Raw genomic sequence first — 24,406 nt, 5'->3', positions numbered from 1 at the left:
AAGAAATCATTCATAACCTTGGAGAGAACAATTTCAATTGATTTAGAAGTCAGTTTTTAAGAGATTGGGAAGAAAAAGGCAAATAAAGTCACATGGGCAACCTGTTTTAACATCCACAACATTTTAAAAAGAACTGGAAGAAAGTCTCCAGCATATAGGCAATTTTCTTTGGAAAAGTACACGGCCCAAGAAAGTATTAGATATGTTATAATCTGCCTTAGATGTGGGAGTTCTAACCCCAATTAAATCTAAGCTGACTAAAGTAATGAAACACAAAATTTTATTATTTTTGCAAGGAGAAAGGAGTTAGATGAACTTTTGTCTGTTGCTCTCTTACCTATTGTAAAATTATGCTGCTTTTTATTAAAATGACAACTTACCTCAAACATTTTAATAAGCTAGAATTTTTTAAGATAACATATTTATGTGAGTACACTTATACACTTTCAGAAAGCTAAGAGTGGGTATTTAAAATTAGGTTGGAATTAATCACCATTTCATAGAATAGTGATGGAAAATCTTTCAGCCTATTAAATTATAATAAAGACTCCCACTAACCAGCATTCACATTCAAGGACTTGAATAACAAGTTTGGCCTTGATTGCTTTTCACATAAACTCTTTTCTTATAACCTTAATCATATAACTCTACTTCAAAGAAAATCAACTTGACTCTGCATAGCAAATTTTTCTTTCTGTTTATTTCTCCCTTATTCAATTTTTTTTTTTCAGCAGAGAGGTCACTTATGAGTCAATATTGTGCAAATTTATGTTATCAAAAAATAAAAAAACAAAACATGATGTGATGGGTCCCAGATGATCTGACCTAGAAACTAATTATGAGGTCAGTTATAATTTGGTCTTCAAATCATATCTACCAAATATATAATCCACCATTTTTTTTCTCCTTGATCCATAGGCACTTCCAGTGCCTAAAAGGTATCATCACCAAATGCTGTTCATTTCCTCTGTTGTTGCTTCTGCTACTAAAATAGAGACTGTATTCTCATGGATCCCTTTGCAATCAAAATAATACCCACTCACCAGAACTATGCTAATAAAGATGCAGCCAACAAAATGGCTGAATAATGCAAATTTGCTTATAGAAATATGAGGATTTATGGTAGTATTTCAAGATTAGGTCAATGCCACCCATAAATAACAAAAATGTTATCCTTAAGGAATCTAGAAAAACTGATGGACACTGATTATATAATGAAATGGTGGAAAGTGGGTATGTACCATTGAACACTGCAGAAAGTTAGTATGGAGAAGATACCTAGAAAAACATAACCAAGGGATTAAAATTGTACACCAGAAACATACTATCTTTTATACAGAACAAATGAGAACTCCCATACTACAAATATAAACCCCACAAGTATCAATAGCTCTCCAATTATTTAGTTCTGTCTTTATTTCTGTAAATGTTTGTAGGAGCTGTTAGGAGTCTTACAAGGTGTTAAGTCACTGGAATAGATAGAGACAATAATTATTTAATTCAGCTTGGTTCAGTATGATTGAACTGATGCTACAAGGAGATGTTATGGGCCAGAACATGAAACAAGGTACTAAGTGGAATTGAGGAGACAGTGGTTAAATCTAATTTAGCATTGATTTAATCCTACAACAAATAATGGTTTCCTAGTGATGAAATGATTGGTGTGTACTCAGTGGGTAGCATATAAGCAAGAAGCTCTCAGAGCCAAAGAGGATTTTGGGAGATTCAGAGTCAAGATTCATTCCAACTTCCACCTTTGTGCTGGATGGAGACATTGGGAGGACAAGAGGCTGAATGAAGCTGGTTGGAGAGATTTGGAGAAAGCTCTTGGAACCAAGGAGAGAGATAGGCCTCTATTAAAGCTAACCAGGCCCAGGAAAAGATTCAGGACTTTGAAAGATCTGGACTTTAATTCCTGGCTGCATTTGGGATTATTGAACTGAACTGAAACTAAGGCTGCCTCCAGAAGGTCCCCAAGAAATCTGCTCCCAGAGAACATTTATATTTTAGAAAAAAGAAATTACAGGAACATAGTTGTAGTTCTTGTGAGGTATTAATCTTAGCTGATATTTTATACATTCTCTCGTTATGCTTTTGTCATTGTCTTTTTCTGAAGGGTTTTGTTGGTTAAAATTAGAAATGTTTATGTTTTATGTGAATATATTTATATGCTACATTTTGCTGATACAAATTGGTTTAGCTAATTTTTTTTGTGGTTTTCCAAATAAAGAATCATATCATCTACAAAATGGGACCATTTTATTTCCTTTTTGCCTATATTTACCTTCTTAATTTATTTTTCGTTATCACTACTATAGCTTGCATTTTTAGCACTATGTTAAATAGTAAAAATGATGATTGGCACCCATGGGAAATTTTATATCTTTAGAGGCTTACTTGAATAAAATAGAGAAAGAAAAGATCAATGAATTGGGCTTGCAACTTAAAAAGCTAGAAAAATACCAAATTAAAAACTCCCAATCAAATACTAAACTTGAAATTCTAAAATTAAAAGAAGAAATTAATAATATTGAAATTAAAAAACTATTGAATTAATAAATAAAACTAAGAGTTGGTTTTATGAAAAAAGATATCTAAACCAGGTAGGTTGAAAACTGAGAAAGAAAACTATAGACGAGATGATTGGTACCCATGTTTTAAATCTAAGTTTATTGGATCGTCCTTTTTTAAATATAATTTTTGGTTTGGTTTTAGAGAAGCACAACTTGCTATATTAAGGAAAAATCCAGCTACCTCTATGCTTTTATACCAAAAATGAATTTTGAATGCTGTCAAAAGCTTTTTCAACAAAATTTGTTTTTACTGAGTGTTGATATTTTCTTTAGTGAAATTTTCTATCATTTTTATAATTTGTTCTTTAACTTACCAGTCTTTTAACAATGTTATTTAGTCTCTGATTTTTTGCTCTTCTAAAGTCCTTTATTGCATATAATTATTGCATTATAATCACAAACAATGTATTTTTCCTCCATATTTTAGTTGGTTTTGTTCCCTAATATAGTCAGCTTTTTATAGAGGTGCTAAGGCTAAAAAATATATAAACTCATTTCTATTCTCATTCAGTAACTGCCACACATTTCTGATCTCTAATTTGTCTAAAGTTCTATTGAAATCCTTAAGTTGTTTCTTGTTTATCTGTTTTTGCTAGATTTATCTGTCTGAACGAGATATACTGATAAATTCCATCAATTTGATAGTTTTGCTATTTTCCCTGAAATTCATTTAATGTTTCATTAAGTATTTAGATTCTAACATTTTAAATGTATGCATTGAATCTTTAGTTGTGGTTTCTTTAAGCATAATATACTTTCCCTGTTTTATCTTTTTTTTTTAATCCTAGTTATATTTACTCTTGCTTTATTATGATTTAATATGCATATTAGGAATAAAAAAATTCCACTCCAGTCCCTCATTTTATGTTCCAAGTCTGTTACTTATAAATAACATATTCTTGAATTTTGTTTTCTAAAACATATTTTGCTATCTTCTTCTATTTTATGGGTAAGTTTCTCCCATTCATATTCATGGTTATGACTTAATTATATTTTTCCTATAATCTGTTCTCTCATACTTTGTACTATCTGTGTCCTCCATTTAGAAATGAAAATAAGGTAGTAAAAGAGAAGTAATTTGAATACCATATGATCAGTATGTGAAGCAGTCTGTTTCCATTCTACTGTTCTTCTCTTTCCCTTAATTAATCCCCGATCAGTTTTTTTTTTACCTTTTTCTTCTTTTCTTTTAATGTCTCCCACAAGTTCCCCCACCTCTTCCATTGTTACAGTTTATTTTACTTATGACTCTTCTGCCTTTCCTCTTAAATTCCTGGGACCAAGTAACATGCTATTTCATACTCATTTCCATCTTTTGGCCCCTACTTATATTTGCTAAAAATTAATTCACTTCTACATATGAATTCTATATGAATGTATGTTATCTTCTTTTTCCCAAATCAGTCAATAAACATTATTTAAGTAGGATTATATGCCAATAAATGTACAAGGTGCTAGGGATACAAAGAAAAAGAAAAAAAAAACAATCCTTGACCTCAAGAACTTTACAATCTAATGGGAGAGGAGAAGAAAATGCACAACAGGAAAATGAAAGGTAGGGATGGGGGGACGGTATGATAAAGAAGTCCAAAAAAATTCACAAGCAGTGCGGCTGTTGGGATATAGGGAAACTATCCTCCATGTTTCCCTCACCTTAATTGGAAATTCTGGAGTTTATAAGGTATGAATACCAAGTTTAACTCAACTTTGCAGCATAATGAGATTTCCCAAAGAAAAGTTTCCTGGGACTGAAGATAAGATGAAATCAGATGAAAATGAATTTCATGGAACAGCTGATCCCCCCATCCCTTCCTCCTTATTTGTATATTATCTCATGTATTCCTAATATTGTGAGTTCTGTTTCATTCTTATTTCCTCCAGAGTATAGTCTCCTAATTCTAAGGTAATTAACTTTTGCTCTCTTTGCTAATTTTCTATTTTGACCTTTGAAGCCATTAAAATCCTGAGACCACACTTATTCCATCTCCCCCTATTAATCATGTAAGTAGCTATTCCTTACATAGTCCCTTTGAATTTATTAAAAGCCTGTACCTTTCTATGCTTTTCTTGTCTCTTACATTTCCATTCCAAAGTTTCTACTCCTTTCTGGCCATTTCATCAGGAAATGTTTGAAAGTATTTTTTTAGATCTATTCTTTCCTCTCTAGGATTATATTCATTTTTATCAGATAAGTTTTTCTTTAGTATAAACTTTTATCTCTTGCCCTTAATAACATCATATTCCACAATTTCCCTTTAGAACAGCAGCTTACTAGTTGTAAGATACTCCTGGAGATAAAACTGGCTTTTCTCCCCTCTACCCTCCACCCCCTTTGAATCAGAAAAGGATAGAGAAAGAAGAGGATTTGAAATGGAAAATAGGTTTCTTTCTGGAGGGCCAGAGTGAGGGAATGGAGAAAAGTTTTCTTCACACTGATGTTCCTCATCAGGCTCAAGGCCTGTTGGTCACTGCCTTATTTACTCCTATTGCCTTATTCCTGATCATCTTTATGCTCTAATAAGCTTACATTTTCATCTGGTTTCTGGTCTACACTACTCCATGCTCAGACTACATCATTTCTGCTCTTGTCCATCAAACAGGATGGACTCATTCCTCAGTTGTCAACTTAAGCAGTCCAGAAAGCAAACAAAGCAGCTGCCTTCTGATAAGATAGAGACTGCTCATCATGTGGCAACTCCATGGCCTCTAATCAATACATAGTTATAGAAAGATTTCAAATCTGGTTGTTCTCCTTTGTTCTAGAAAAGAAGAGAGGATATCAGGAAGGTGTCAACTTGCAAATGAATTTGATTTAAGTGAAGCAGAACTGTGCAAAATCTTCAGCTTCCTCTCTCCTCCAAAATATTCTGAGCAAGAAATAAGTCAAGATGACTCTGGAACTGTCTTTTTCCTCTTTTGTATCACCTGGTACTTAACACAGTGAGGAGCAAATAGTAAGCACTTAATGGATATTTATTGGTTGCTAAATAGAGAATACTTGTTATAATGGAAATAACAGGACAGAACTATAAATAAAATGGCTAAGTGGGAAGGTAATACCCAAGAGAATTAAAGAGGAGTTTCTGACCTAACTTTATCAGAATCAACTCATCTCTCCTCAAACTAACTCTTGCTTTCTCAGCTGAGGAATTTACCTCAGACTTTATGGAAAAAAAGTAAAACTATTTAGCATCAGCTTCCCTTTCTTTTCTCTTTCTCTTCACCCCTTTCAAATATCATCCTCTATATTTTCTCTTTCATATCTATCTCTCATAAAGATAACTCCATTTCCCTGCTCTTCAATTTTGATCCTCCCCCCATGTCTAGAATTCCCCTCTTCATATCTATGTCTTGGCTATTTTTAAGATTCAACTTAAGTCCTACTTTCTACAAGAGAACTTTTTAGTACTACCTCCCATACTCCAACTCACTCCCTACTGTTAAAACTGTCCCTTTAAATTATCTCCCATTTACATTTGTATATCCACATACACTTGATTGCTGAAATGTTCTCTCATTTGAACGTGAGCTTCTTAGTAGTATTTTGTCTTTTTTCATATCCTTAGAGCTTTATATAATGTCTACTATGTAGTAAGTGTTAATATTTGTTGGCTGATTGATAAAATAAAGGTATCATGTCAAATGAACAACATCCTCAACAGCTGAATGAATACTGCTAGATTACTATCAATGCTATTTGAAAGCTGATAGAGAAATGGTTTTGTTGTTGTTGCTGTTCAAGATGACCTTGACATTAAGAAGGTGATATAACATTCAACTTAATTGTCTTTCAGTGAGAAAGGACCATGCAGTGTCACCAGCTTCACAGAACCATCTGGGTCCAGTAATCAGATGATTAATTTCATTTCATTTCTTGAGAAAAGGTTTGTGAACACACAAGAAAAAAAAAAAAGTTATTACACTGATGTCACTTGCAGTGAATAGAGTACTGGGCTTAAGCATTAGGAAAATATTTATAGATTCAAATCTAACTTTTTGCACTTAATAATGTATGACCCTAGCAACTCATATAACTCTGTCTGCCTCAGTTCCCTCATCTTTAAGTAAAATGACCTGGAGAAGGAAATGACAAACCACTCTGGTGTCTTTGCCAAGAAAATACCAAATAAAGAATTAAGAACTGGGTATATAGAAGAAAATAAAAACGGCCCATACCCCAAATGGGAAACATATGAGGAAAATGTTGAACACACAGGTTGACTGGATGTTAGAAAAAAATTGATAAAATATCTCATGTGAAGAAAATGAAATGAAGTAAACTGAATAATAGAATAATTAGATGGATGCTGAACTGATAGAATGAATAGGTGCAAAAATACTCAATTGGAGGAAGATTCTGAGAATAAGGTGGAATAAGTCAGTAAATTTCAAATTCTCTAGATTTCTGCCATAAACAGAACAAATTTTCACCTGAGGGCACACATAGACTGGTGAAAAATAAGAACATAGGGCAGAACAGGGGTCCTCCTTATACAAGCCATAATGTGAAGAAAAACCCCAGGCCAGATATATTAACTAGGTATAAACACCCCCAGACTTCCTATAGTAGAATCATCTAGTGGGAAGGGAAACCTGGGACTAGCTGGGTTGGACTGGAGTCTCAGGAGGGACCACAGATACTTTCACTTGCCAGACAATGTGTGGAGTCTGGGGTCTGAGTCCAGAGAGGTGAGCAAATCTTGGCTCATTAGGAACAGCAGGCTCAGCTGTGCTGCAGAGATGTGACCCTGGATGAGAAGGAACCAGCACATCAGGAGTACAGAGGCAGTGGGGCAGGGATGCTGCTGGCTGTGGGCCTTTGCAAGAGGTAAAACTTTTGGTTTGGGATTCCAGGTCAGAGAGGAGAATTGAAGTGAAACTATAGATACCAAAGAACTGGCAAAAAAGAATGAACCCAACTATAGAAACTTACTAAGGAAATAGAGAAGACCACCAGGATTCATTTTCAGAAAACATTGAAATAAAAAAAGATTCTTCTACCCCAAAGAGTAATGTTAAATGACTCTCTGCCCAGAAACAATTTATAGAAGAACTCAAAAAATAATTTAAAAATCAACTGAGAGACATTCAGGAAAAACTAAAAAAAATCAAATCAAATGAAAACCACCCAAGAAAAACAAGATTATGAAAAAAAGTTAACCAACTAGAAAAGGAGATACAGAGTATTAAAGATGAAAATAACTTTGAAAATTGGAATTGATCAAGGGGGAAATCAGTGAAACTATAAGAGACCGAGAAATAACAAAACAGAATATAAATGAAAAAAATAGAATAGAATATGAAAAATCTTATAAGAAAAATAAAGATCTGGAAAACAGATCAAGAAGAGAAACTATAAAAAAAATTGGACTACCTGAAAGTTATGACCAAATAAAAAGCCCTTGACATTATAATGCAAGAAATAATAAAAATATATATATATCCTATATAGAACATGAGAGAAAATAGAAATACAAAAAAAAAAAAAAATCCACAGATCACTACTTCAAAGAGATCCTTCCTACAAGGAAGAAAAGATGAACACTCATGATATACTTTTTTTTTTATTATTATACATTTTTCTTGAACTAGTAATTTATTATTATATATTTTGAGTTTTCCCTAATGTTCTGCTGGGATAGGTAGAAATGTTCTGTTCTGTTCTGTTCTATTTTGTTTTGTTTTCCTTTTCCATTTTTCTTATTTTTTAAACTTTTTACCAAATAAAAAAGAAAGGAAAAAAATAGTTAATAATGATTAAATGTCAACTTTGTAGGTCTCCACTAGAGTGCCTAACGATTCCGTACTAGCCTCTGTATTTTATGGTTCTTGCTGTTTTTGATATTATTATCAATGGATTAAATAAAAACATAAGATAGCATGTTTATCACAGATGAATATGACACAAAAGGTTTGAAATGCACTGGATAGATAATAAAGCAAGGTTCCAAAATACGTGTCAAGCTAGATCACTGGGTTCAAGCTAAAAAAATGTAATTCAATAGGATTAAGTATTCAATAAGCATTTTCTAAGTTACTGTGTGACTTTGAATAGTGTGATAAGTTTGGGGAAAAGAAAGGCAAAAATATGATCCTGCCTTAAGGACATTCCATTCTAATGGGATAAATAATTCAAAAACAACAATGAATATATAAGATTTATACAATATAAATAGGTGGAAATCATAGAGGGAAGTCAAAAGCTGGAGGGAAAACATTTTAAACTAGGAGCATTTAAGCTGAGAAAAAAAAAACTAGAGGTTATGTAGAGATTATGGAGAAAAATAATTCCAAGTATTCTGAGCACCTAGTGACAAGGTATTGGGTAGGGAAATAGGATATTGTGTTCAAGAAACAGCAAAAAGACAAATGTCTCTGTATCACAGAATATGTATTAGAGTGGAAAATGGTTAGTATGGTATAAAAAGATTGGAAAGATAGGAAAGGACTAGATTATGAATTAAGATAAAAGAAAAACTGAAGAAAAAAAGAGTTTATTGAATATTGATGACAAGGTTAGATCTGGACTTTAGGAAGATCACTTTGGCAGCTGGATGGAGGATATACTGGAATGGGGAGGGTCTTGAAAAGGAAAGATCACGCAGAAGGTTATTGTAATATTTTAAGCATGAACAACAGACTGCCAGCTGTATAAGGGAAGAGTAAAGGGCAGAAACAAGTCACTGAAAGGATCTTGGCACTCTTTACAAAATAAAAAAGGTGGGAAGAAGGTAGGATTTAAAGGAAAATGTAACAAGTTCTGATTTTGGACATAACGAGTTTGAGATAACTTATCATTCAGTCCTTTTCTATCACGTATGACCCTATTTGGGGTTTTATTGACAAAGATACTTATTATAAAAGAGTAATTTACCATTTTCTTTTCCCACTCATTTTAAAGATAAGACATTTTAAAGATAAACTGGGTAAAGTGACTTGCTCAGAGTGACACAACTGGTAAGTGTCTGAGGCCAGATGTGAATCAAGGAAGATGAATCTTCCTAATCAGGTTTAACATTCTATCCACTACATAACCTAAGTGTGTTTGAGGCATCTCATGTGAAATGCACAAACATCAGTTGGTAATGAAAGACTGGCTTTCAGGAGAGAGCTTAGTATTATATAAAAAGATGTGAGAATTACCTGTTTAAAAGTAATAATTGAATACTTGGGAATAATCTATTTTTTCCTTCCTTATCAATTTTTCCCATTAAAATAAACTGCTAGTTTACCAAAATGCTAGAATCTTACCATTGTTCAAAAGCTACCTCTCCCAAGAAACTTATGCTGATTATTCTCTCCAAAAATAATCTATCTGCAAAGACCAGCTAGGCAAATCTTCATTCTTAAAAAAATTGCTTTTCTATACTAGTATTTAAACAAACTCACTGGTGAATAAACCGCAGACTCAGAAAATCTTGGGCCTTTCTCCATATTTAGTAAATCGATTTATTTTTGAAATAAATTAATTTCATGAACATCAAAACTACTTTAAAAATAAAGTTTGATTCTCTTCTTCCCCACCACACTCACTTACACCACCAATACCATAATTCAGCCAACTGATTCATGAACTTAAGCAATTACCTTTATAATATGAATGCCAATAATTTATGACATGCTCATTTCCAGATTAAGCAGGGATGTGACACCTCCTCTCTTGACCCAGCTCTATCAGTTACACAGCATGTGCAAGTATGCATGCAATTTCAGATCCTTCTGCCATTTAAATGTTTGACACAATTTTTAGACCTCAGGAAGCTCTTTAGATCCAAAGATCAATAGGTTTTGTTCCTAACCAGAGCCATACATACCTGTCTGACAATAGAAGCATGCAGAGAACAGGGAAATTTAACAATCTTCATAGGTAAGTATGGTGGCAGGTTTTCATACAGATAGACACAAAACATAAGCATCAGGACTGGATTTGGATCACAAATGTCAGTGGCCTAGTTTCAGAGGGAAAAATATGTATAAATTAAAATGATACTAAGGTATATGAAGGGGCATAATAATATGTAAAGTCATTGTTAAGGCAATTAGGTACAGTGGATAGGGAATTGTTTTAAAAAGGCGTATAGGTGTTAGAGCAGATAGAACTTTGGGCCTTAGAATCACAAAATCTGATTTCAAATTTGACTTCAGACCCTTAACTCTTAACCAGAGCAAATCACTTAACCTGTGATTTCCTAAGTTTCTACAACTATAAAATAAAGATAATAACTGTACTTACCTCACAAGATTGTCATAAAGATAAAGATAACATTTGGAAAGTGCTTAATCCCATGCCTGAGTTATATAATAATGCATATTCTCTTCCTCTCATCCAGAGAGGAAGATTTTTATGCAACAGTGGGAATACTGTTGAGACCTACTGACTGTGGGAATGTTGGGAAACCATTAAACCCTTAGTGTCTCAGGCAACTCTCTGGACAATTAATTATAGAATGACCATCTATAATCATTGGTAACCATCCTTTCCTTCCCTAGAATTTCCTGCTCCAAGGAAATCACCAGTCTGCCTGACAAAGCAGTCAGTTATTCAGCCTTTTTGGTCAAGCCCAATTCTTCATGACCATCTGAGGTTTTCTTTGCAAAGATAATGGGGTGTTTTGCCATTTCCTTCTCCAGTAATTTTACAGCTGAGAAAACTGAGGCAAACAGGATTAGGCAACTTGCCCAGAGTCACACAGCTAACAAGTTATGCTGGTTTTGAACTCACAAAGGTAAGTCTACTTGACTTGAGGCCTGGCACTCTATCCACAGCAGTAATCAGTGATTAGATATTTATAAAAATATTCCTTTTTTAACTTCTAATGTTTGTTGCTCTACCCTAAAGCAGAGATAGGGAATAAAGGAATGTAAAAATCAGTGTGACTATCATGAAAAGAGAAGCAGAAATAGCCTATAAAAATCTACACTTTTAAAAATGCCTGTTTTCTAGTGAGGATTATAGGGAAACTTAAGAAGATTTAAGTGACATAAGCTCTGTAGGGAATCAACAGTGCCAAAAACAAAATAAAACTCTTATGCAGTCTGGAGCTGGCATTACCAGAAACATTCCTCCAAAACAGGAGAGATAATTGTTCCATTGTACTTGGCACTAGTTGGAACACATCTGGGGACGTAAGGCTCTCTTGGGGCCCTACATTTTAAAAGCAGCACTGAGTAGAGTTCTAGAGAATGAGAGCTAAAATCATAAAGTGTTTATGATCATATGTGTGTTTATGTATGTGTATATATATATACTTTCAAATATTTGAAGAACTGTCACCTTGAAAAATTTGACAATCTGTACGTATCTCCTAGGGGATACATGACAGAAGAATTCTTTTCCCTCACTTCAGAATAGATGTGCATATTCTCTGATTGCTTCCCATCTGCCCTCAGACACTTTTAATTGCCTGATGAGTCAGAATTCCATGGATACAGTAAAGAGACAGCCACCACCTCCAGACATCTCCTTTCCACTTCTCAATGTAATGATCATTCTTTGGTTTATGAAGATAGAATATTGCTCTTTCTCCTCCATCCCCAGTCCTAGCCCTGTCAACCCCTTAGCCCAGTGGTCCTCAAACTTTTTAAACAGGGGACCAGTTCACTGTCCCTCAGACTGTTGGAGGGCCGGACTATAGTAAAAACAAAAACTCACACTCTGTCTCCTCCCCTCAGCCCATTTGCCATAACCCGGCCAGCCACATAAACGTTCTCAGCCTGCAGCATCGTAGTTTGAGAACCCCTGCCTTAGCCTTCTAGGTAAGACTATGCTTAGGATGGGATGACCTCTATTTGTGACTTCTTTCTTTTGATGCACTGCCTTGTTAAAACTTGAAAGCAGAAGGCATTCTCTCTCTTCCTGATCATCCAAACAACCAGAGATCAACTGCTGAAGCAGCTGCAGCAACAGCAGCCACAGCAGAAAAAGCTACAGAATGCCCAGGAGAGAAAACCATCCATAGGAGAGTGAAAGCATCACAAAAAAAGAACATATTTGGAGTTGTTTTAAATCAAGTAAAATGTAAAATAACTTTGCAAATGCCCCAGAAAGATTTGCAATATAACCTCTAATTTAATTGTAATTATTCTATAATTATGTATTGATAGTTGTTGAGTTGTTTCAATCATATCTATCTCTTTGTGACCCTATTTGGGTTTTTCTTGGAAAAGATACTGGAATGTTTTGCCATTTCCTTCTCTAGCTCCTAACAGATGAGGAAACTGAGCTAAGCAGAGTTATGTGACTTGCCCAGGGTCATATAGCTAGGATTGGAGGCCAGATTTGAGCTCACATCTTCTTGATTCCAAGCTTACCTGTATTGATTATATTACTTTTTGGAAATGGGCAAAAACTCTTTTAAGTACTATTCATATTTGTACTCTAGATAATTTCCTTTTCCCTTCTTTCCCACTGTTCTACTAGGAATTATTCCTCAGAACAAAGCCTGGGATATAATGGTTCTTCAGCAATGTAAGGGAGTGGAGGAAACAGGCTGAACCCAGGGAAAATCATGATAGCAAAAACAGGGATTAGGAAAGGGAGTCTGTCACTGTGACTTCAACAATGTTAGCCTCAGTGTTAGATACTGAATTCTAGAAAGTGCAAACAAGGAAGAGTAAATATTTAGGATTTGAATTAGTGAGGAAATAAGACTAGAGAAAATGATCCCCAGTTTCCACATCCCACTTCCAATTAGTGCAAAGGGGGCAGAGCAGATATTCCCTGAGGAAAGTCCCATATACTACAGAATGTGGGTTTTTTTATTCTATGCTTACAAAAATGTTATACATCATTATTTTTTTTTCTTCCCATGGATCTTGGAATAATCAGATATGGTGAAGAGTGATAAGCTTAAGTGTCATAGAAAGAAAAGATAGAATGACCTACAAAAAAAAATCTATATTCTTAAATTTTGCTCTACAGGGAAAGTTATAGAGAGGCTTAGGAGACTTAAGTGACTTCATAGTGAGCATTAGAGACTGTCCTCTTTCTCTGCTTCAGAATATTCAGTCCTATTAAAAAGCACATTTTACCAGCAATGTGTTCCTTACTAAACCAATAAGCCATTATTCTCCTTCATTCTGGAACGAGTCCAGTGATTTAGGCTTGGGGTTAAAATACAATGAGATACTCAAAGAATATAAAATGCAATAAAAACAACTTAACTTTAACTGACTAAAAAGGATACAATCCCAATAATTAAAAAATATACTGACCCATAAAACATTGCTCCTCTCAGCCTCCATAATCTCTATGGCAATTAGTAATGCTAGTTCAGAGCAATAAGAGTTCCACCATATCTCTGATGCCAACTCTCTATAGGGTGAGTTTTTATAACCTTTAAGCATTAAAGAAGTTAAAAGGATTCCCTGTCCTCTTAAAGAAGTAGCCCTACATGACACAGAACTTGCTCTTATCAATTTATCACCCCCAAAAGGAAATTCTTCAGAAAACTTTTTTATAGGTAAATGTCTATATTTTTATTAGTTAGTATCTTTCTATATAATATCTTAGTACATATATATATGTATATATATTGCTCAGAATCTTTCTGTGTAACCATATAGTTACTAAGAAACTATATAATTACTAAGAAACTATATATATATATATATATATATATATATGTATATATATATACATATATATATATATATATATATATATATAGTTTCTTAGTAACTATATGGTTACAAATATACATACATATATATACATATATATATATATATATATACACATATATATTATTGATTTATTGATTAGAATCTATGTGTCCATTGTTAGGTTCTTACTAAGTGCTAAGTTGGTACTTAACAATTCTCTAATTCACACCTTTGATTCCTGCCTTTAAGGGGAATTTACCCCCTTTGAACTTCTGAGGAGGAGTTTACATATGAAAAGGAGTTTACACAACCTTTAAAAGGAGCAAGTTCATTGGTTGAAGTAATTTTCCCACAAGCCCCTGAGTTAACCCATGCCCATTCTCTGGGAGGATAAAAGAAGACAACCTTGAGCAAGGAGTGAATCTACTCTAGGGCAGAGTTGGGATGGCAGCCTGAAGGAGGAGACTGGAGGAGACTTCCCAAGAGAACTTCAGGGAAGCTTGAGGAGATTCAGAGCCAGGATTCAGTAGGAAGAGGATTTGAGGTTCTACCTTCTCTCTGGCTGGAGGCTCCAGAAGCCCCCCAAGAAACCTGCACACAGAGGAAAAGATTATACAGAAAAGAGATCCCCTCCCAGAGAAAGATTATAATTGAGAGATGACAGAACTTTACAATTTGGTGCCCAACATGGGGCAAGAACTTTTGCTTATCCTGACAAGGACTTATTCTGAGTCCTTCAGAGGAGCTAACCCGGACCTTTGCATTTTGGCACCCGAACAGGGGCTACCAAGATCCTGATTCCAATGGAAAAGCCTCTGATCCAGATCTCAAATTCTCTCTGACCCAGAAGTGTGAGTAACAAGGAAACTTTGTTAAACTTTGTTAAACTTTTGTTAAACATTGTTAAAGAGTTAAAGTAGAATTTCAGTGAAATGGGGCAAATGCCTTTTGTTCAAGGAAAATGTTTAAAGAACATTATGAAAAGCAAAGGATTGATTATAATTTTGGAGGAGATTACTGAACTTTTAAAAACTGTGCAGGTCGTATGTCCTTGTTTTTCTCTGGAAAAAGAATTGGGTCTAGATGAATGGAAATTAGTAGGAGAGCAATTAGGTGAACACCTCAATTCCAAACCAAACTCAATTTCCAAAGATATACTTCATACCTAAATTTAGTCCAAATGGCTTTAAAAATTGTTATTCTAAAGGAAAAGAAGAAGGAGCAAAATGGGGAGGTGTCAACTAAACTAGGTGAAAAGGATGAATCAGATAACAATGAAGTTAAGTATAATTCTGAGCAACAGGAGCATTTCTCATCTCCTCCCTCAATTAACCCTTCAGGGGTGAAGCAAGAAGGTGGAGGGGAAGAGGCAGAAACACAAACAGAATTGCCTGTGAAGCAGCCTGTGACAAGATTAGAAAAAGCATTGATTAAGGCTAAGAGAGAAGGACAGGATATAAGTGATTTTATACGTGCATATCCAGTGATTGAAGGGATTGACTCTTTAGGTCAAAAAAGGAGAAGTGAGACAGGTTAGTTTTACCCTACTGATGAGGGGTTGTCGCCATAGTAATCCTGCTCAGTACAAGAGGAACCGCAGGTTCAGACATTTGGTGTAAGCGCTTGGCTGAGGAGCCAATAGGGCGAAGCTACCATCTGTGGGATTATGACTGAACACCTCTAAGTCAGAATCCCCCCTAAGTGTGCCGATACCGCAGCGCCGAGGAGCCTTTAGAATTTAAATTTGAACACAATTAAAGATTTGAAAAAAGGTTGTACCCTTTATGGGGCTACATCAGCTTATGTTAAAATGTTACTAGATGGTTTGTCTTACAAAGTCCTAACCCTGAATTATTGGAAATCCATAGCAAGGACATGTTTAGAACCTGGACAAAATCTGTTGTGGCTTGCAGAGTTTCATGAATTATATAAGAACCAAGTCAGATGCAATTTGGAAACAGGAGTTAACACACAATTCACTTTTGAGCAATTAGCTGGTGAAGGTCAGTATGGAGAGAATTCAGAACAAATAAATTATACCATGACAGTGTATGAGCAACTTTCTAAGGCTGCAATAAAAGCTTGCCACAAGAAATAAAAACAGATAATGGACCTGCACATTCTTCTAAACATTTTGCACACTTCTGTACGCAGAATTATTTATTACACATTACTGGAATACCTTTTAATCCACAAGGTCAGGCAATAATAGAGAGAAGAAACAGACATTAAGACACTCCTCCAAAAACAAAAGAAAGGGGGAGCCACAGGTAGCCCTAGGGAACTTCTAAATTTAGTTCTCTATGCCATTAATTTTCTAATTTTTGACAAAAATGCACTGGCTCCGGCAGACAAGTTTTATAACCCACCAGAAGGACAGTGTCCAGTGCAAGCAGCTCCACTGTCCTTAGATAATCACCAGGTGATGTGGAGAGACCCAGAAAGTGGTGAATGGAAGGGACCAGATAGGTTAACTGCTTGGGGGAGAGGGTTTGCTTGTATTTCTTCAGATGGAGAAGGAATCAGATGGGTGCCAATGAGCCGTATTCGCCTTATCCATCAGAGAGAGACAGAAAAAGAGAAGGACCTTAAAACAAAGGAGAAAATCTAAATCTGACTACTGAAAGAGCATGGCTAATAAGAAGACTGTTAAAGAACTTTAAAACCAGCAGGAATCATTGGACTTCCTAACACAAGAAGAGACTAATGGACAATGGACTTATAGACATTTATAAATTTTCAATTTATGATTATTTGATCATGTTATTTGTTACATACTTCTAGCATGTATTATGTTACTATGTTATTATGTGTTTATGTAATTTATTTAATTATGTGTAATACCTCCCATATTGATGGATTTATGTTTCAAGGCCATGACCACCCTATGTTCTAATTCAAAAGAAAGGGGGAGATGTTAGGGTCTAACTAAGTGCTAAGTCAGTACTTAACAATTCTCTAGTTCACACCTTTGATTCCAGCCTTTAAGAGGAGTTTACCCCTTTGAACTTCTGAGGAGGAGTTTACATATGAAAAGGAGTTTACACAACCTTTAAAAGGAGCAAGTTCATTGGTTGAAGTAATTTTCCCCACAAGCCCTTGAGTTCTCACATGCCCATTCTCTGGGAGGATAAAAGAAGACAACATTGAGCACTCTGGGCCAGAGTTGGGACAGCGGCCTGGAGGAGGAGTTTGGATTGGGTAAAGACAAAACTTCCCAAGAGAACTTCAGGGAAGCTTGAGGAGATTCAGAGCCAGGATTCAGGAAGAAGAGGATTCAAGGTTCTACCTTCTCTCTGGCTGGAGGCTCCAGAAGCCTCCCAAGAAACCTGCACACAGAGGAAAAGATTATACAGAAAAGAGACCTCCTCCCAGAGATGGATTATAATTGAGAGACAACAGAACTTTACAATTTGGCGCCCAACGTGGGGCAAGGGCTTTTGCTTATCCTGACAAGGACTAATTCTGAGCCCTTCAGAGGAGCTAGCCCGGACCTTCACAGTCCATCTCTCTGTGTCAAGAGAAAATATTTTCATCTATAAAACTATGGACATATTTTTATTGTTTATGAGAGAAAGAGAGAGAGAGAGAATTTGCATCTTTTCAGATATATTTATCAATATAGTAATTTTGCTGAAGAATTCAGGCAAGGGTGGGGAAAAAAAACCAAAACCTTGTTTCTTATAGGACCAGTCTTTTAAGGGGGCAGGGAATCTATTCTCTTAGCTTCCTTTCTGTGTAAGGCATAAAAATCCATCTTAGGAGACAGCACCAGAGGGTGCATACCTTTTTTAAAGAAGTTTTAGTCCTATTTTTAACCCACTTTAGTTGTGACTAATAAAAACTAGCTTCTCTTTCAAGTGGCTTCTATTTGGAGCTGACACAAGAGGATTCCCTGGGACATGTAGCATAAAGATAATTATGCCTTAAATACCCATTAGCCAATATTCTCCCAAAAAGCCTATAATTTTCTCTTAAATTCTGAAACTGTATCATGATCATAAATATCACATAGTTATATTAGTAAAAGTGGCCATATCTACCTCTGTTTGTATCTGACTAGCTACAATTTAAGAGTCACGGTAGACTTGAAAAGGACAAGCGAGATTGTTTAGTCCAACCTTGTTATCTAACTAATAAGGAAATTAAAGCCTACAGAGATTAATTGACTTGATTATGGACACAAGGGCAGTAAGCTGCATGGCTGAGCCCCAAATCACTTTTTAATAGATTAAATTAAAATGCCATTCATTGGATATATTATCTTTTTAAAGTGTGTTTTTCATCCTTATTTCCCAATATCTCTTTCCCAAAGAGCCAGATATCTATCATTAAAAAAAAAAAATCAAAAAGAGACAAAAAAGTACTTAAGGGAAACTAATTCAAATTATCAACTGAGAAGAATAGTATTTGCAATGTTTCACTTCCATAGTTCCTCACCTTTGCAAAGAAAATAAATATGTGTTTTCCTATGCTATTTCCTTCCCCACTTTATTTTCTATATAAAGAAATCAAGGCAAACAAGAAGATTAAGGTACAACAGCTAGTAAATATCTGAGGCCAGATTTGAACTCAGGTCTACCTAATTCTTATCCACTAGGCCACCAAGGGGAGCCTTAGAAATTATAATTACACAGTATTCAGATTTGTTATTATTGTTTGCATTTATATCATTATATGCATAATATATACATATATATATATATATACACACACACATATATATACACACACACACACATATATATATATAAAATGTTGTTTTCATTGCTCTGTTTACCTAGCTTTGCTTCTATTCATGTAAGTCTTACACTTTCATACTTGTTTCACATTTTATAATGAACCCCTACTTAGCAAGCTAATTCCACTTTCTAATTCTCTCACAAACATTCTCTCCTTTAATATTAATTTTAGAAAAGAACTTTCTAAGCACTAGGCCTAACTAATATTAAATTGGGCTATGTAAACTAGTGGATTCCCTGTCGTTAGAAGAATAAAAGAAAAATCTGTATCACTACCTACCATTGAGAAATAGAGAGGGAATTTATACTACATCATAATAGGCTAAATGTCCTCAAGGCCAAGGTGATACTTTTTTATTGCTCTAATTATCTAACCAAGTGCTTATATATAACAGAGAGTACTGCAGAATCAAAATAAATGTTTTGTTCACTGATGTTCAAGACAATGTTGAAAAGCCAAATGAAATTCCAAGTTGGAGGCCAAAGTAAATTAAAATATGGCATCGTTATTGCAATCTTCACATGTCTATTTATTTGAGTAATCTAATTTGAGGAATCTAAGATTCATATTTTATATGAATATAAATGATATGATTGCAAAATTATTATGATTTGTATATCAAATTATAAGAATATAATAAAATACTTATGTTTTATTATTCTTTTATATATAACTCTGCTCCCTTAATTCATTCTTAGAACTCTAAAATGGCATTTTATTAATATTAAAACACAAATTTTATTCAGGTAGTTTATGCTACATGAGTCTCTCAACAGAATTAGTGTCTTATTATACACAGTTGGGTGTACATCATACTGCATATTAATATATTGCAATAGCCTGCTCTGAAGTCATATTTCAGTTTCTTCATGGTAACAATATACTGCAGAAAATCTTTTTCAATTCTTGTTTGAAAAATTATGATATAAAGAATATTGCAAAGGAGGAAAGCAACAGAAAGTTTATAAATGGTCTTTGGCACACATAATATAAAGTCATTTACCTGTATATCTATATTTAAATCGACTTCACGCAGAGCATTCACAACAATCAAACAATTGTGAAAGTGCTGTTCAGGACCTTGTGGACAGGTATACATGTCTACAAAATGTGTTGGAATCTGTAAAAGACAAAGACCTAACACTTAAATTGGAGCTGGAAGAAAAGCATTGCTCTACCATTTTTCTTGCTAATATAGTAAAGTATAACCTGGAAAAAAAGGCAAATGATGAAAGTGTCATATACTGTATCAAAATGTTAAAGTGAGGAAAGAAGACACATAATACAATCATTTGCTTTTTGAAATTTGTTATGAATTTATTAACAAAAACACCTTAATACTACTTCATAAAACCAATGAAAAAATAAACATTTAAATGTAGGAGCAAAATGTTAGGTTCCCCATCATCGAGTACCTTCAGCTGAAAGCAATTTTAAAGCTTATTCAGTATCTTATATAAAGGAATTTTATTTATATACAGGTTGAGCAAGATGACCTTTTAAGTCCCTTCCAACTCTAAGATTCTGTGATTCTGATTCAATTTCCTCTTCTGTTTTGTTTGGTGGTTAAAACAATTATATCACAAATCCAGTTAGTTTTTCAGATGCAGAGGATAAAGTATATCTCAAAAATCATTTCTTCCCACACAACCATTCTGTTTTCTGAGAAAATTTCAATGAATAACATTCATTTTCCAGTATTTTTAGATAAAAATTAATCAAAAACTAAATGTTTATATATATTGGATTCCACTGAAAGATTATCTCTTTTGTCCCATTGATCTTTTTTTTTTTTTGCTATTTTTTTTCTATTCTAGAGAGACTTTAGAAGTATATTTTATAGTGCATTTTAAGATGTTCATATCAATTTTCTTTTTCAGAATGCTTGCCAATATTTTTATTGATATTTTAATTGAGAAGGGAGGCAAAAAGAATGAACATTTAATATTGTGCCTATAACATGAGAGGCATTATATTAAGCACTTTACAAATGTCTCATTTGATCTCAATTTTTATTTCATTAAATCCTTTAAGTTAGTTTGAGAAATAATGACATGTTGACTAGGTTTGCTCAACTTAATTATGAACAGACTTGTTCACATCTTTTATTTTCTGTATAATTTTGAATTTGTTTTTATACATCTCTTATGTCGTGATAAGCTAATGACCAAATATTGATTTTATTACTATAATTTTTTTATTGATTTTTGCTGATGGCCTATAGATATGTAGGTGTTTTTCAAGTATATTCAACCTCTTTATTTAGTTTCTTTATTACGTTCATTATATATTTTGTTGAAAAAAAATTTCTGCACTGAGCTTTTTCAGTCACATTTTAAATTCTTCACTGGCAACTTCTGTTCATTTGTATTTTACATGCTTTACTGTTATTACTAAAATCACTAAAATGTTTTAAATAGAAGTTACAGTTACAATAGTGGACATTTGACTAATACCTATTTCAAATATAAATGCTTCCAATTTTTTTTCATTCTTTTCTTAATATCATCAAACTATAACAGAACTATTCCAAAGCCTAATCTAACTAAACTTCCATTCACTCAGTTGATGGTAAGTATTCAGAGAAGACACAGGTATCATTTTTCCTTATATGTGAATATAGGCAGTTTATCCTTATTTAGTCTCCAAAGTTTCTCTACAGCTTTGGACTTTTTATCAGGAAATTTTAGAAATCTATTTCTTTAGAGGTTCATTTTTCCCCTGAAATATTATGCGCAGTTTTGCCAGGTACGTTATTTTTGGCTGTAAACACATATCCTTTGCCTTTTGGAATATGAAATTTCATGTTATCTTCCTTTATATTGGTGACTTTAATGCGATTTCTCACATCTCAATTTTTCTCTTGAATTTTTTTATTTGTGACTATTTGCAGTATATTTTTTCCTTGTATTTAACTTGGAAGTTTTTAACACAGGACTTTTATGTCAGAATTCATTAACTGACAGACATCCAGACTTAGATTAAAAATCTTAGGTTGAAGTACCACAGTAAGTACATAATGAATAAACCAGATAGCTTCTTAGTACCCTCAGGTAAATTTCTTAGGCGATAAATTGCATAGCTTTGTGGTGATGTTTTGTATAGAAAAACTGAGTTTCCTCATTTGGACATTTCCTGTAACAATAACAGAACAGATAAGGTCCCAAAATCATTATTATAATGATATATCAATTTATTTGGTGGAATTAAGAATTAAAATATTGTTTCCATCATGGCAGGTATTATATTTTGAAACAGATGAAAAATTCATCTAAGAATTCTTATTTAAAATTTTCTAGTGAACTTTCTTCTCAGCAGTTCATGGATCCTATACAAAAATTGACCATATATTAGGACATAAAGATCTCAAAATTAAATGTAGGAAGGCAGAAATAATAAATGCCTTCTTCTCAGATCACAATGCAATAAAAGCTACATTCAGTAAGAAGTTAGGGGTAAATAGACCAAAAAGTAATTGGAAACTGAATAATCTCATCTTAAAGAATGACTGGGTGAAACAGCAAATTTTAGAAACAATTAATAATTTCACCCAAGATAATGACAATGATGAGACATCATAGAAAAATCTGTGGGATGCAGCTAAAGTGGTAATAAGGGGAAATTTTATATCTTTAGAGGCTTATTTGAAGAAAATAGAGAAAGAGAAGATTAACGAATTGGGGCTGCAACTTAAAAGGCTAGAAAAAGACCAAATTAAAAACCCCCAACCAAAAATCAAACTTGAAATACAAAAATTAAAAGGAGAAATCAATAATATTGAAAGTAAAAAAAACTATTGAATTAATAAATAAAACCAAGAGTTGGTTTTATGAAAAAGCCAATAAAATAGATAAACCTTTGGTAAATCTGATCAGAAAAAAGAAAGAGGAAAATCAAATTGTCAGTCTTACAAATGAAAAGGGGAATCTTTCCACCAATGAAGAGGAAATTAGAGAAATAATAAGGAGTTACTTTGCCCAACTTTATGCCAATAAATTTGATAATTTAAGTGAAATGGATGACTTCCTCCAAAAATATAGGCTTCCTAGATTAACAGAGGAGGAGATAAATTGCTTAAATAGTCCCATTTCAGAAAAAGAAATAGAACAAGCTATTAATCAACTCCCCAGGAAAAAATCCCCAGGACAAGATGGATTTACATGTGAATTCTACCAAACATTTAAAGAACAATTAGCCCCAATGCTATATAAGCTATTTGAAAAAATAGGGGATGAAGGAGTCCTACCAAACCCCTTTTATGACACAGACATGGTATTGATACCTAAACCAGGTCGATCGAAAACTGAGAAAGAAAATTATAGACCAATTTCCTTAATGAATATTGATGCTAAAATCTTAAATAAGATATTAGCAAAAAGACTTCAGAAAATCATCCCCAGGATAATACACTATGATCAATTAGGATTTATACCAGGAATGCAGGGCCGGTTTAATATTAGGAAAACTATTAGTATAATTGACCATATTAATAATCAAATTAATAAAAACCATATGATCATCTCAATAGATGCAGAAAAAGCATTTGACAAAATCCAACACCCATTCCTACTAAAAACTCTTGAGAGTATAGGAATAAATGGACTATTCCTTAGAATAATCAGGAGCATCCTACTATATGTTGTTTACAGGAAACACACCTGAAACAGGATGAGACATTCAAACTAAAAGTAAAAGGGTGGAGCAGAATCTATTATGCTTCAGGCAAAACCAAAAAAGCAGGAGTAGCCATCCTCATCTCAGATCAAGCAAAAACAAAAATTGATCTAATTAAAAGAGATAAGGAAGGGCATTATATCCTGCTAAAGGGAAGCATCAATAGTGAAGCAGTATCAATATTAAATATGTATGCACCAAGTGGTGCAGCATCTAAATTCTTAAAAGAGAAATTAAGAGAACTGCAAGAGGAAATAGATAGCAAAACTATAATAGCGGGAGATCTCAACCTTGCACTATCAGAATTAGATAAATCAAACCACAAAATAAATAAGAAAGAAGTCAAAGAGGTAAATAGAATACTAGAAAAGTTTGATATGATAGATCTTTGGCGAAAGCTAAATGGAGACAGAAAGGAATACACTTTCTTCTCAGCAGTTGGAACCTATACAAAAATTGATCATATACTAGGGCATAAAAACCTCAAAATCAAATGCAGTAAGGCAGAAATAGTAAATGCATCCTTTTCAGACCATAATGCAATCAAAATAACATTTAATAAAAAGCCAGGGGAAAATAGACCAAAAAATAATTGGAAACTAAATAATCTTATACTAAAGAATGATTGGGTAAAACAGCAAATCATAGACATAATTAATAACTTCACCCAAGAAAATGACAATAATGAGACATCATACCAAAATGTGTGGGATACAGCCAAAGCAGTAATTAGGGGAAGTTTTATATCTCTACAGGCCTACCTGCATAAAATAGAGAAAGAGAGGGCCAACGAATTAGGTTTACAACTAAAA

General features: G+C 33.8%; 1 protein-coding gene across 1 annotated transcript in view; it reads right to left on the bottom strand.

Annotated features, from left to right (window-relative positions):
* Positions 1 to 24,406, bottom strand: part of CFAP47 (cilia and flagella associated protein 47) — a 781,966-nt gene that overhangs the window by 540,302 nt on the left and 217,258 nt on the right. The window contains exons 25-26 of the mRNA XM_074302067.1: positions 19,924 to 20,040; positions 10,388 to 10,522 (exon numbers count right to left, since the gene is read on the bottom strand). Of these exons, the coding sequence (XP_074158168.1) occupies positions 10,388 to 10,522; positions 19,924 to 20,040 (252 nt within the window). The remainder of the gene's footprint in view (positions 1 to 10,387; positions 10,523 to 19,923; positions 20,041 to 24,406) is intronic.

Source organism: Sminthopsis crassicaudata, chromosome 3, assembly GCF_048593235.1.
Source record: "Sminthopsis crassicaudata isolate SCR6 chromosome 3, ASM4859323v1, whole genome shotgun sequence".
Taxonomy (NCBI): domain Eukaryota; kingdom Metazoa; phylum Chordata; class Mammalia; order Dasyuromorphia; family Dasyuridae; genus Sminthopsis; species Sminthopsis crassicaudata.
The sequence above is the reverse complement of the archived record's forward strand: the minus strand, read 5'-3'. Positions and strand labels throughout refer to the sequence as shown.